Source organism: Indicator indicator, chromosome 34 (assembly GCF_027791375.1).
Source record: "Indicator indicator isolate 239-I01 chromosome 34, UM_Iind_1.1, whole genome shotgun sequence".
In the NCBI taxonomy this organism is placed as follows: Eukaryota; Metazoa; Chordata; class Aves; order Piciformes; family Indicatoridae; genus Indicator; species Indicator indicator.
The window spans coordinates 7,697,347-7,710,019 of NC_072043.1; the positions used below are offsets into that span (position 1 = coordinate 7,697,347).

The window sequence follows — 12,673 nt, forward strand, 5'->3', positions numbered from 1 at the left end:
CTCAATGTCCTTCTTGGTGTGAGGGATCCAAAACCTGCCCTGGAGGTGTGAGAATCACCCAGTGTGCAGAGTCCAACCCCTGACATGGCATCTCCCAGGCTCTGTGATGGCATCTCCCAATGTTGTCCTTGTGGGTCTGCAGCAAATCCCAGCAGTGGATTCCCAGCAGCAGGCTGGGATGCTGCAGGTAGTCAGCTCCTGAGAGATCCCAGAATCCCATCCTGGAGGGTGTTGGAAGGGAGCCCTAGGGACCACCCAGTCCAACCCCCCTGCTGAAGATGCCCCAAGCTGAGTGTTGAACCTCACAGGCTGAATTTCATTCACTCCCTGTCACCTCTGCAAGGTGAAGAGCTCAGTGGTGGCTCCAAGCTCTCCAGAGGAGCTTTTCCTTGCCACAAGCTCCAAACAGCCCTGAGCTGCTGAGGGCTTCCCTTGGTGCTGCAGCCTGGTGCCAGGCAGGTGTCAGGACAGGAGCAGAGGCTTTCTCTGTGCTAATTTGTTGCTTAGTTTTCTGCCAGCTCCTTTAGTTGTAATTAAAAGCCAGCAGGCAGGGAAGGAGCCTGAGCTGGAGGCAAGGGAGTGGGGGTGGTTTGCAGGCTCCTGCTGCCTTGTCCTTGGCTTCCCTTTCCAGCACTGGAGAACCATGGAGTGGTTTGGCTTGGGAGGGACCTTTAGAGGTCACTCAGTGCCTGCAGTCAGCAGGGACAACTTCACCCAGCTCAGGCTGCTCACAGTGCTGTGCAACCTGACCTGGAATGGTTCCAGGGATGGGGCCTCATCCCACCTGCATTCCAAATGGGATCCTGTGCTGCTTCTCCACTTATTTTCTGCTCCCTGTGACAGTGAGCAGGGACTGATGGCTGCCAGCTTGCCAGCCAGGTGACAGATGATGAAAAATCCATTCTCTGTGTCACCTCTGCAGCCTGCCTGGCTGGCTCTTCCTGGCTGTGCTGAGGCTGAAATTGGCTGCCAGGTCCTGACCAGGTGCATCATTAAACTCCAGAGCTCTGGAATGCTTCCCAGCTTGGGTGAGGATCCTTATCCTGACATGGTGCTGGGTGGAGGAGGTTAGGTGACCCTGGTGGCTCTCAGAGGGATCCTCAGGTGGGCTGGGAGTGAGTGATGAGGCAGCTCTGGGCTCCAGGCTCTCTTCCCAGCTCTGCGACCTTGTGAGGCCTTTGCAGGACAAATCCATTGCAGGTTAAAAGCTGCCAGCTCCAAACCTGCTCAGCAAACCCCTGCTGGAGTGAGAGACCAGAGGGGTGGCAGAGAATGTTTGGTCTGCTTTGCTTTAAACCATTCACCTCCAGGAGGAGGAATGGCAAATCCTATTTGCTCCCATTCCCTGCAGGGCAGAACCAGCCTGGATCAAGCTCTGGGTGGGATCTACTTGGGAAGCAAAAACCCAATGGAATGATTTGGCAACATGAGTTACCCATGGGAAAGCCAACAGCCTCCTGGGGGCATGGAGAAGAGTGTGGGCAGCAGGGCAAGGGAGGTTCTCCTCCACCTCTGCCCTGCCCTGCTGAGGCCACAGCTGCAGTCCTGGGGGCAGTTCTGTGCTCCCCAGTTGCAGAGGGACAGAGAAGTGCTGGAGAGAGTCCAGGGGAGGCTGGGAAGCTGCTGAGGGGCCTGGAGCAGCTGTGTGAGGAGCAAAGGCTGAGAGCCCTGGGGCTGAGAGCCTGCAGAAGAGCAGCCCCAGAGGGCATCTGAGCAATGCTCAGCAAGAGCTAAAGGGCCCCTGGGGGGCAAGAGGCTGTGGCCAGACTCTGCTGAGTGGTGCCCAGGGCCAGGCCAAGGGGCACTGGGCACAGAGTGGAGGCCAGGAGGTTGGAGGTGAAGAGGAGGAGAAAGTTGTTTGTTGTGAGGGTGCTGGAGGGCTGGAGCAGGCTGCCCAGAGAGGTTGTGGAGTGTCCTTGTGTGGACAGCTTCCAACTCCCCCTGGCTGTGTTCCTGTGTGCCCTGCCCTGGCTGACCCTGCTCTGGTGTTTGGAGTCAGTGATCCCGAGAGGTCCTTTCCAAGCCCTCCCCTCCCATGCTGTGCCCCTGTGAGCTGTGGGGACAGAAGGAAGGTCAGGAGGTGCTGGCAGGGGGAGCAGCAGAGGTACCGTTGACGGTGAGTGTCACCTCCCGCTCCCCCGCGCCCACCCGCGGCACCACCGCCCTGCAGACGTATTTGCCGGCGTCCTCCTGCCGCACAGACTTCAGCGTCAGCTGGTTCTCATTGCTCAGCACCTGCAAGACAGGAGGGAAGGCTCTGAAGTAGGAAGGGATTCTCCCCCTCTGCTCCACTCTGCTGAGACCACACCTGGAGCTCTGTGTCCAGTTCTGGAGCCTCTGTTCCAGGAAGGATCTGGAGGGGCTGGAAGGTGTCCAGAGCAGGGCCAGGAGGATGAGCAGAGGGCTGGAGCTGCTCTGCTCTGGAGACAGCCTGAGAGAGTTGGGGTTGTGCAGGCTGGAGAGGAGAAGGCTCCCAGGAGACCTTCCTGTGGCCTTCCAGGATCTGAAGGGGGCTCTAAGAAAGCTGGGGAGGGACTTTTGAGGGTGTCAGGGAGGGATAGGACTGGGAGGGATGGAGCAAAAGTAGAAGTGGGGAGATTGAGATTGGATGTTAGGAAGAAATTCTTCCCCATGAGGGTGGTGAGAGACTGGCACAGGTTGCTCAGGGAGGTGGTGGAAGCCTCATCCCTGGAGGGTTTTGCAGCCAGGCTGGATGTGGCTGTGAGCAACCTGCTGTGGTGTGAGGTGTCCCTGCCCATGGCAGGGGGGTTGGCACGGACTGAGCCTTGAGCTCCCTTCCAACCCTGACAGTTCTGTGATTCTGTGACATGAGAGCAGGAAGTAGAAGATGAGAGCTAGAAGTAGGACACAAGACCATGGAGTAAAACATGAGAGCAGGAAGCAGAACATGAGAACAGGGAATAGGATATGAGTGCAGGAAGTAGAAGATGAGAGCAGGAAGTAGGACATGAGAGTAGGAAGAGGAAGGTGAAAGCAGGAAGTATTACACAAGACCATGAAGTAGTACATGAGAGCAGGAAGCAGAAGGTGAAAGCAGGAAGTAGAAGATGACAGCGTGGAATAGAACATGACAGCAGGAAGCAGAAGAGAGGAGGAATTAGGACATGAAAGCAGGAAGCAGAATGTGAAAGCAGGAAGTGGAAGATGAGAGGTGGAAGCAGAAGATGAGAGCAGGAAGTAGGACTTGAGAGCTGGAAGCAGAAGAGGAGAGCAGGGAGTAGAACATGACAGCAGGAAGTAGGACATTTGAGCAGGAGGCAGAAGATGTGAGCAGAAAGTAGGATACAAGAGCAGGAAGCAGAACGTGAGAGCAGGAAGCAGGATATAAGAGCAGGAAGCAGGACATGAGATCAGGAAGCAGGATATGAGAGCAGGAAGCAGGATACAAGAGCAGGAAGAAGGACATGAGAACAGGATGCAGGACATGAAAGCAGGAAGCAGGAAGCAGGGGGCTGGTGCTGTGGGGAGCAGCAGGCAGCACCTCCCATGAAGCAGGACATGAGAGCAGGAAGCAGGACATGAGAAGAGGAAGCAGGAAGCAGGACATGAGAGCAGGAAGCAGGACGCAGGACATGAGAAGAAGAAGCAGGAAGCAGGACATGAGAAGAGGAAGCAGGGAGCAGGAAGCAGGGAGCAGGGAGCAGGGAGCAGGAAGCAGGGAGCAGGGAGCAGGGAGCGCCTCTGCAGCAGCCGGCGGGGTCCTTACCACCCCTGAGCCTCTCTTCATCCAGACGATGGTCAGGGAGGGGTTCCCAGTCCAGGCACAGTTGAAGACAGCGTCGGAGCCAAGGTCGACCAGCAGGGACTGAGGCTCTGTGGCCATCCTGGGCCCAACTGCAGAGAGCAGAGCAGGGTTAGGCTGGGGGGGCTGTGCCCACCATGGGTCCCTGGCTCACGGGAAGCAGTGTTAGGGTCCTGATGGGTCACAGCCCAGCCAGGCTCTGGAGTGCAGGAGAGCCTGAGGGAAGTGCCTGCTGCAAGCCCAGGCTGACCATGTCCCCTAGGACCACCACTCAGGAGGCAGTCATGGGTCCCACCACCATGGAGCTGCAGGAGAGCTCAGCAAGCCCTTGTCACCCTGGATGGGTCAGATCCAACCACATCCCCTTGCCACTAATGGTCATCAGCTCTGCTGGTCCAGGATGACCACCTGCCCCCCAACCCCTACCCTGAGAGGAGCACTCAGAAGGCAGGAGGCAGTCATGGGTCCCACCACCGTGGAGCTGCAGGAGAGCTCAGCAAGCCCTTGTCACCCTGGACATGTCAGACCCAGCCATGTCCCCTGCCCATTAGCTGCCGTCAGCTCTGGGGGCCCCGGGCAGGCAGCAGCTCACTCACAGTAGACGTCCACAGTCCTGCTGATGTTGGTGCTGCCCAGGGCGTTGGTGACCTCGCAGGACACAGGCTCAAAGAAGAAGGTGTGGTCCACAACGGTCTCATAGAAGTCACCAGATGCTTCCTTTATAACCTGGCCTTTCTTGGCCCACCTGTGGGAGGAGAAAGAGCATCACCATGGTGATGGTGGTGGCTGCTGTGGCTTGTCCCATGTACACGTGTGGGGTGGTGGCCATCCAGCTGCTCATCAGCACAGCCACAGAGTCAGAGGCACAGAGTCAGTCACAGAGGCACAGAGTCACAGAAACATTCAGGTTGGAGAAGCTCCTCAGGGTCACCAAGCCCAACCCAGAACCCTACTCTGCAAGGGTCACCCCCAGACCAGACCCCCAAGCACCACATCCAAACCACCTTTAAACACCTCCAGGCTTGGTGACTCCACCACCTCCCTGGGCAGCACATTCCAGTTCCTGACCACTCTTGCTGGGAAAAAACCTTTCCTACTGTCCAGCCTAAACCTGCCCTGCTGCAGCTTGAGGCCATTCCCTCTTGTTCTGTCATGAATCACCTGTGAGAAGAGACCAGCAGCAACCTCTCCACAACCTCCTTCCAGGTAGCCATGAGGTCTCCCCTCAGCCTCCTCCTTTTCACACTAACCATCCCCAGCTCCTTCAGTCTCTCCTCACAGATTCATTCTCCAGGCCCTTCCCCTTCCTTGCCCTCCTCTGCCCTGGCTCCAGCACCTCCACATCTCTCTGGCATTGAGGTGCCCAGCACTGGACACAGCACTCCAGGTGTGGCCTCCCCAGAGCTGAGTGCCAGGGGACAATCCCCTCCCTGCTGCTGCTGGACACAGCATTGCTGATGTCAGCCAGGAGGCCTTTGGCTTTCTTGGCCACCTGGGCACTGCTGGCTCCTCTTCAGCTGCTTGGCCATCAGCACCCCCAGGTCCCTTTCTGCCAGCAGCTTTCCAGCCATACTGCCCCAAGCCTGCAGCACTGCTTGGGGTTGGTGTGCCCCAAGGGCAGGACCTGGAGCTTGGCCTTGTTGAAGCTCATCCTGGGAATGGATCCATGGATTCAACCTATCCAAGTCCCTCTGGATCTCAGTGCTGAGGGGCAGCAGGAGGCAGGCAGCAGCTGCTGTCCTTCATCGCAGGGGCAACATGATCTTGTCCTTGGTGTCCTCCACATCATCCCTACACCATTCCCTATGGATGGAGAGGTTATAATGCAGGTTCTGGAGGTGACACCAAGCCTCTATTCTATGACTGAAAGGGTTCTCAGAGCCTGGCCCAGGGTGCCCAGGGAGGTGGTTGAATGCCCATCCCTGGAGGGGTTTCCAAGAGGCAGAGCTGTGGTGCTGAGGACCTTGGTGGAGTTAGAGAAGGGTTGGGCTGGATGATCTTCAAGGGCTTTCCAACCAACACAACTCTGTGACTCTGTGCAGGGTATGGATATCTCTGTGGAGACCTTCCTTAAATAACCCAAAAAGGCTTTCCCTGGAAAGAGGCCTCAGCCCTTAGGGATAGGGAAGATCTTAATGATAGAAAGAGAGGAAATGGCCTCAAATTGTGCCAGGGGAGGGTTGGGCTGGACAAGAGTTACTGCAAGAGTGGTCAGGGACTGGAGCAGGCTGCCCAGAGAGGTTGTGGAGTGTCCTTGTGTGGAGAGCTTCCAACCCGCCTTGGGCATTGTGTCCCTGGGCAAGCTGCTGTGGGTGCCCTGCTGGAGCAGGGCTTGGACTGGATGAGCTCCAGAGCTCCCTTCCCCCCCATGCCACACTGGGGTTCTGGGATTCCCTCTCCCAGATGGCACAGTTAAAGCTGTCACTGGCACACCCTGGGTAGCTGCAGCAGCTGATTTTGGTGAGCAAAGAGGTAAAGGTGCCTGGCTCTGAGCATGGTGATCAGAGCAGGCTGGATGCAGAAGCAGAGGCATAAGCAAACAAAGCTGTTAAGGTGTCACGGAGGTGACTGATCAAGAGTTGGGAGCTGATTAGGAGTGCAGACAATCAGTGCTGTGACATCCTGCAGCACAGCAACAGGAGACCAGGGCCTGCTGCTGGTAGGCAACAGAGACCTGAGCTGGAGCTGTCCTGCCCTTGGGTCACAACAACCCCAGGAAGGCTCCAGGCTGGGCAGAGGGGCTGGAAAGTGCCCAGCAGGAAAGGCCCTGGGGGTGCTGGGGGACAGCAGCTGGAGATGAGGCAGGGGGTGGCCAGGTGGGCAAGAAGGGCACCAGCAGCCTGGGCTGGAGCAGCAATGGTGTGGGCAGCAGGAGCAGGGCAGGGATTGTGCCCCTGGACTGGGCACTGCTGAGGCCACCCCTTGAGTGCTGGCTTCAGTTCTGGGCTCCTGACTGCCAGCAGGACATTGAGAGGCTGGAGCAGGAGCAGAGAAGGGCAAGGAAGCTGGGGAAGGGTCTGGAGAAGAGGGCTGGGGAGGAGCAGCTGAGGGAGCTGGGGGTGCTCAGGTGTGATGTGAAGAGCAAACCTCAGTCTCCTTCTCCAGGTCCTCAGTGTAGGACCTGTAGGAGGAAAATCCTCCAACACCACCATTGCCATCCCTAGCCCTGAGGAGCTGAAGGCAAGGAAAGGGAAATGCTTGGGATGAAGGAATGGGAGCAGCATGGGGGGTGGTTTGGCTTTTTGCACCTCTCTCTCTGGGCATCTGTGCCTCCACCCTGGTACCTGACATGTGCCCCCACCTGCTGCACTGGCACCAACCCTTCCAGCCCAGTGAGCAGTGGGCAGGAATCCCACTGCAGTCACTGAGTAAGGAGCTTCTCAGGAGTCATGGAATCACAGAGCTGTTTGGCTTGGAAGAGGCCTTCAGGGTCATTGAGTCCAACTTTTATCCCAGCACTGCCAGGGCACCACCAAACCAGGGCCCTCAGCACCACATCTCCAGGGCTTTGAAACCTCTCTTGGGATGGGGACTCCACCTCTGCCCTGGGCAGATGAAAAGCGTAATCCTTTTTCTTTTGTTTCATCCAATTTAATTACTGGCATCAGATTCCTGAGGGTTTTAGGTGCAGACAAATTTTCCAACCACTCAGGTCTGAAGACATCAGCAAGGACAGGCAGCTGCCAAAGCTGCTTCTGCTGGGGCCATGGTGCTGACAGAAACATAGAGTCACAGAGTCATGGGTGGGAAAAGCCCTCGAAGATCACGGACTCCTTCCACCAACACCTCAGCACAAGGGAACTTCTTCACTGGAAGGGTCACAGAGCCCTGGAGCAGGCTCCCAGAGAGGTTGTGGAGTCTCCTTCTCTGGAAGGTGTGTTCCTGTGTGACCTGAGCTTGATTGTATGGTCCTGCTCTGGCAGGGGGCTTGGACTCAATGACCTCTTTGGGTCCCTTCCAACCCCTGACATCCTGTGAGCCTGTGAACAAAGCCCTCTAAGATCACTGAGTCCAAGCATCACCCCCACAAAGCTCTCTGAGATCATGAACTTCAATCATCAACCCAACAAAGCTATCTAAAGTCATTGAGTCCAGCCATCAACCCAGCAAAGCCCTCTGAGATAAATGACTTCTACCATGAACCCAACAAAGCTCTCTGAGATCATGGAGTCCAATCATCAACCCAACAAAGCCCTCTGAGATCATGGAGTCCAATCACCAACCCAACAAAGCTCTCTGAGATCACTGAGTCCAATCATCAGCCCACCAAAAGCCTTCTGAGATGATGGAGTCCAATCATCAACCCAACAAAGCCTTCTGAGATGATGGAGTCCAATCATCAACCCAACAAAGCCCTTTGAGATCATGGAGTCCAATCACCAACCCAACAAAGCCCTCTGAGATGATGGAGTCCAATCATCAACCCAACAAAGCCCTCTGAGATCATGGAGTCCAATCATCAACCCAACAAAGCCTTCTGAGATGATGGAGTCCAATCATCAACCCAACAAAGCCCTCTGAGATCCTTGACTCCAATCATCAACCCAACAAAGCCCTCTGAGATGACTGACTCCAACCAGCAACCCAACACCACCATGGCCCCTAAGCCATGTCCCCAAGTGCCATGGCCACACCTTCCATGAACACCTCCAGGAGTGGGGACTCCAGCACCTCCCTGGGCAGCCTGTCAGTCACCCTCAGTCCTGGATCACCTTGGAGGTGTCACCTCTCCCTGGGAGGACTCTGCCCCTTGGGCAATTCCCTTCTCTTGCCTTCATCACCTTGGCCTCTCCCCCCCATGATGGTCATGACTAACATCCCAGCTGCTGATCCAGTTTTTGTGTTCCCTCAAACCATTGAAGGGGATTGGTCCTCTCTGGAGCTCTTCCCACCCCCTCTAGCAGGACTTCTTTAGCCTTCTTGATGGATGCTGGGAAGCTGAGGAGCTAAATCCTCACCCTCTTCATGCTCCTGCTTAGCACGAAGGGAATTGGTGCTGTGAAGATGTTTAAGCTCAACCCTTCCTTCTGCTACAGATCTTATTTTCCACCTCAAGAACACATCACTCATGCTCATGGCTTCTCCTTATAAACCTCCTTGTGCCATTCCCTTGGGATTTGCAGGAGAAGAAAAAAACCAGTGGGAAGTGGAGACAGCAAATCCCACAGAGAGAAATCTGCTGCACAGTGAGAAATCCTTCTCCTTCTCCTTCCATTTCTCCTTCTCCTTCCCCTTTCCCTTCCCCTTCCCCTTTCCCTTCCCCTTCTCCTTCTCCTTCCCCTTCCCCTTCCCTTTCCCCTTCCCCTTCCCCTTCCCCTTCCCCTTCCCCTTCCCCTTCCCCTTCTCCTTCCCCTTCCCCTTCCCCTTCCCCTTCCCCTTCTCCTTCTCCTTCCCCTTCCCCTTCCCCTTCCCCTTCTCCTTCTCCTTCCCCTTCTCCTTCCCCTTCCCCTTCCCCTTCCCCTTCCCCTTCCCCTTCCCCTTCCCCTTCCCCTTCCCCTTCTCCTTCTCCTTCTCCTTCTCCCTTCTCCTTCCTTCTCCTTCTCCTTCTCCTTCTCCTTCCCTTCTCCTTCCCTTCCCCTTCCCCTTCCCCTTCCCCTTCCCCTTCCCCTTCACCTTCCCTTTCCCCTTCCCCTTCTCCTTCTCCTTCTCCTTCCATTTCTCCTTCTCCTTCTCCTTCTCCTTCTCCTTCTCCTTCCCCTTCCCCTTCTCCTTCCTCTTTCTCTTCTCCTTCCCCTTCCCCTTCTCCTTCCTCTTTCCTTTCCCCTTCCCCTTCTCCTTTCCCCTTCCCCTTCCCCTTCCCCTTCCCCTTCCCCTTCCCCTTCCCCTTCCCCTTCCCCTTCCCCTTCCCCTTCCCCTTCCCCTTCTCCTTCCTCCTTCTCCTTCTCCTTCTCCTTCTCCTTCCCCTTCCCCTTCCCCTTCCCCTTCTCCTTCTCCTTCCCTTCTCCTTCTCCTTCTCCTTCTCCTTCTCCTTCTCCTTCCCCTTCCCCTTCTCCTTCCCCTTTCCCTTCCCCTTCTCCTTCCCCTTCCCCTTCCCCTTCCCCTTCTCCTCCTGCTCAGGAGGGGTGGCTCTCCTGTCTCTGTCTGTCTGTCATCCCCACAGCTTGTTCTGGAAGTGCAGTGGCTCCCCAGAACTGCTGCTGCTGCTGGGGGGTGGCCTGAGCTGTCCCCTGCATGTTACTACAAAGACAAAATCACAATCACAGAATGGTTCTGGGTGGAGGAGACCTTTCAGATCATCCAATCCATCCTTTAACCCAGCACTGCCAGTGTACCACCAAACCATGGCCCTCAGCACCACATCTCCAGGGCTTTGAAACCCCTCCAGGGATGGAGACTCCACCTCTGCCCTGTGCAGCCTGGACAACCCTCAAGGGGAAGAAATTGAACCTCATGGCCAACCTGAACCTCCCCTGGGGCAACCTGAGGCCATTTCCTGTTACCCCTCTCTTGTTCCTTAGGAGCAGAGCCCAACCCCCACCTGGCTCCAGCCTCCTTGCAGGGAGCTGCAGAGAGCAATGAGGTCTCCCTCAGCCTCCTCTTCTCCAGGCTCAACACCCCCAGCTCCCTCAGCTGCTCCTACCCAGCCCTCTTCTCCAGACCCTTCCCCAGCTTCCTTGCCCTTCTCTGCTCCTGCTCCAGCCTCTCAATGTCCTGCTGGGAGTCAGGAGCCCAAAACTGAGCCCAGGCCTGGGGGTGTGGAGATGCCCTGGAGGTGTGGAGATGCTCTGGAGCAGGACACTGAGGGATGTGTCCTTGCCCTACTTGCACCAAGTCTCCCCTGCTCTGCAGAAGCAAATCCCAGCAGAGGAGCCCACAGGGCTGAGGGCCTCCTGCAATATTCAGCTCTCCCATTTGCTGCTGCCACTTTAAAGATTCTCTTTCTTACCTCCAATAAATAATAACAGTGAGAAGGGAAAAAAAAAAACCCAAAGCAAACCCTCAGCCGACCACAGACAGCCCAGAGATCAAACAGCAGCAGAGGACTGGCAAATAGGGAGAGCTGAAGGCAGCAAGGAGGAGCCCTGCTTGGGAGTCCCTTCACATAGCCCCTGGTGTCTGCTGCTTTCCATCAGTCCCACCCAGGCCCTGGCAGCTGAGCCCTCTCCTTCCCTTCCTGGCCTGGGCACTGGCAGCAAAGAAAGTTGGGCAGTCCCCAGATTCCCCTCTCCCCACCCCAAAAGGGGGGTGGGAAGTGTGTGAGCAGAGGAAGGTGAAGGGGCAGCTTTCCTGGCTGCCCAGAGAGGTTGTGGAGTCCCCTCTGGAGACTTCAAAACCCACCTGGATGTGTTCCTGTGTGACCTGCTCCAGGTGACCCTGCTCTAGCAGATGAGCTCCAGAAGGCACTTCCAGAACCCACCTGGGCAGGTTCCTGAGCTGCCTGCTCTTGGTGACCCTGCTCTAGCAGGGGGTGATGAGTAGATGATCACAGAACTGTCAGGGCTGGAAGGGACCTCAAGGCTCAGCCAGTTCCAACCCCCCTGCCATGGGCAGGGACACCTCACACCACAGCAGGTTGCTCACAGCCACATCCAGCCTGGCTGCAAAAACCTCCAGGGATGAGGCTTCCACCACCTCCCTGGGCAACCTCTGCCAGTCTCTCACCACCCTCATGGGGAACAACTTCTTCCTAACATCCAATCTCAATCTCCCCACTTCTACTTTTGTTCCATCCCCCCCAGTCCTATCACTCCTTGACACCCTCAAAAGTCCCTCCCCAGCTTTCTTGGAGCCCCCTTCAGATCCTGCAAGGCCACAAGAAGGTCTCCTGGGAGCCTTCTCCTCTCCAGCCTGCACAACCCCAACTCTCTCAGGCTGTCTCCAGAGCAGAGCAGCTCCAGCCCTCTGCTCATCCTCCTGGCCCTGCTCTGGACACCTTCCAGCACCTCCAGATCCTTCCTGGAACAGAGGCTCCAGAACTGGTCACAGAGCTCCAGCTGTGGTCTCAGCAGAGTGGAGCAGAGGGGCAGAATCCCCTCCCTGGCCCTGCTGGCCACACTTCTCCTGCTGCAGCCCAGGCTCTGCTTGGCTCTCTGGGCTGCAAGTGCTCCCTGCTGGCTCCTGCTGAGCTTCTCCTCCCCCAGCACCCCCAAGTGCCTCTCCTCAGGGCTGCTCTCCAGCCAGTCCCTGCCCAGCCTGCATTTGTGCTTGGCATTGCCCTGCCCAGTCTCCTACCAACCAGCTCTCTGCTCTTTCCCTCCTCCAGCTGTGCAGGGGGGTAGGGGGCAGGGAGTGGAGAAGCTGCTGGTAGCTCCTCTGGTTTTGTCCAGGGAGGTCCTTGTGCTGTTGTGAATCCCTGCCAGTGCTGTAAGCATTGCACATTCTGTTCATGTTCTCTGCTGCTCAGGGAATCAGAGAGGTGTGGAAGAATGGATTGGAAAAGCCTTCTGAGATGATGGAGTCCAACCATCAACCCAACAAAGCCCTCTGAGATGAGGGAGGCCAACCATGAGTCCAGCCATGCCCTCTGAGATCAAGGACTCCAATCATCAACCCAACAAAGCCTTCTGAGATTCTTGACTCCAATCATCAACCCAACAAAGCCCATTGAGGTGAGGGAGTCCAATGATCTACCCAACAAAGCCTACTGAGATGATGGACTCCAATCACCAACCCCACATTGCCCTCTGAGATGATTGACTCCAAGCACCAACCCAACAAAACTCTCTCAGGTGACGGAGTCCACCCATCCATCCCATTTCCCTGTGGATTCTATCTCCCCTGTCACTCCACTCCAGCTTCACTTGCTTCCAGCTGAGCTGGTCTGGCAGTTGAATGCTGGGGGAGGATTTTCAACCCACCACAAGGTGGGACAGAGCCCAGGTCAGGAGGAGAGGCTGCAGGATGCTGCTGGTGAGAGGCACAGATGGCAAGGAGCAGGCTGCTGCCATGCTGAGCTCGTCCCTGTGTCCC

At 56.5% G+C, this 12,673-nt stretch overlaps 1 protein-coding gene across 1 annotated transcript in view; it reads right to left on the reverse strand.

Moving 5' to 3' along the window:
• Positions 1–12,673, reverse strand: part of KIRREL3 (kirre like nephrin family adhesion molecule 3) — a 104,437-nt gene that overhangs the window by 30,219 nt on the left and 61,545 nt on the right. The window contains exons 6-8 of the mRNA XM_054395578.1: positions 4,360–4,508; positions 3,728–3,855; positions 2,109–2,235 (exon numbers count right to left, since the gene is read on the reverse strand). Of these exons, the coding sequence (XP_054251553.1) occupies positions 2,109–2,235; positions 3,728–3,855; positions 4,360–4,508 (404 nt within the window). The remainder of the gene's footprint in view (positions 1–2,108; positions 2,236–3,727; positions 3,856–4,359; positions 4,509–12,673) is intronic.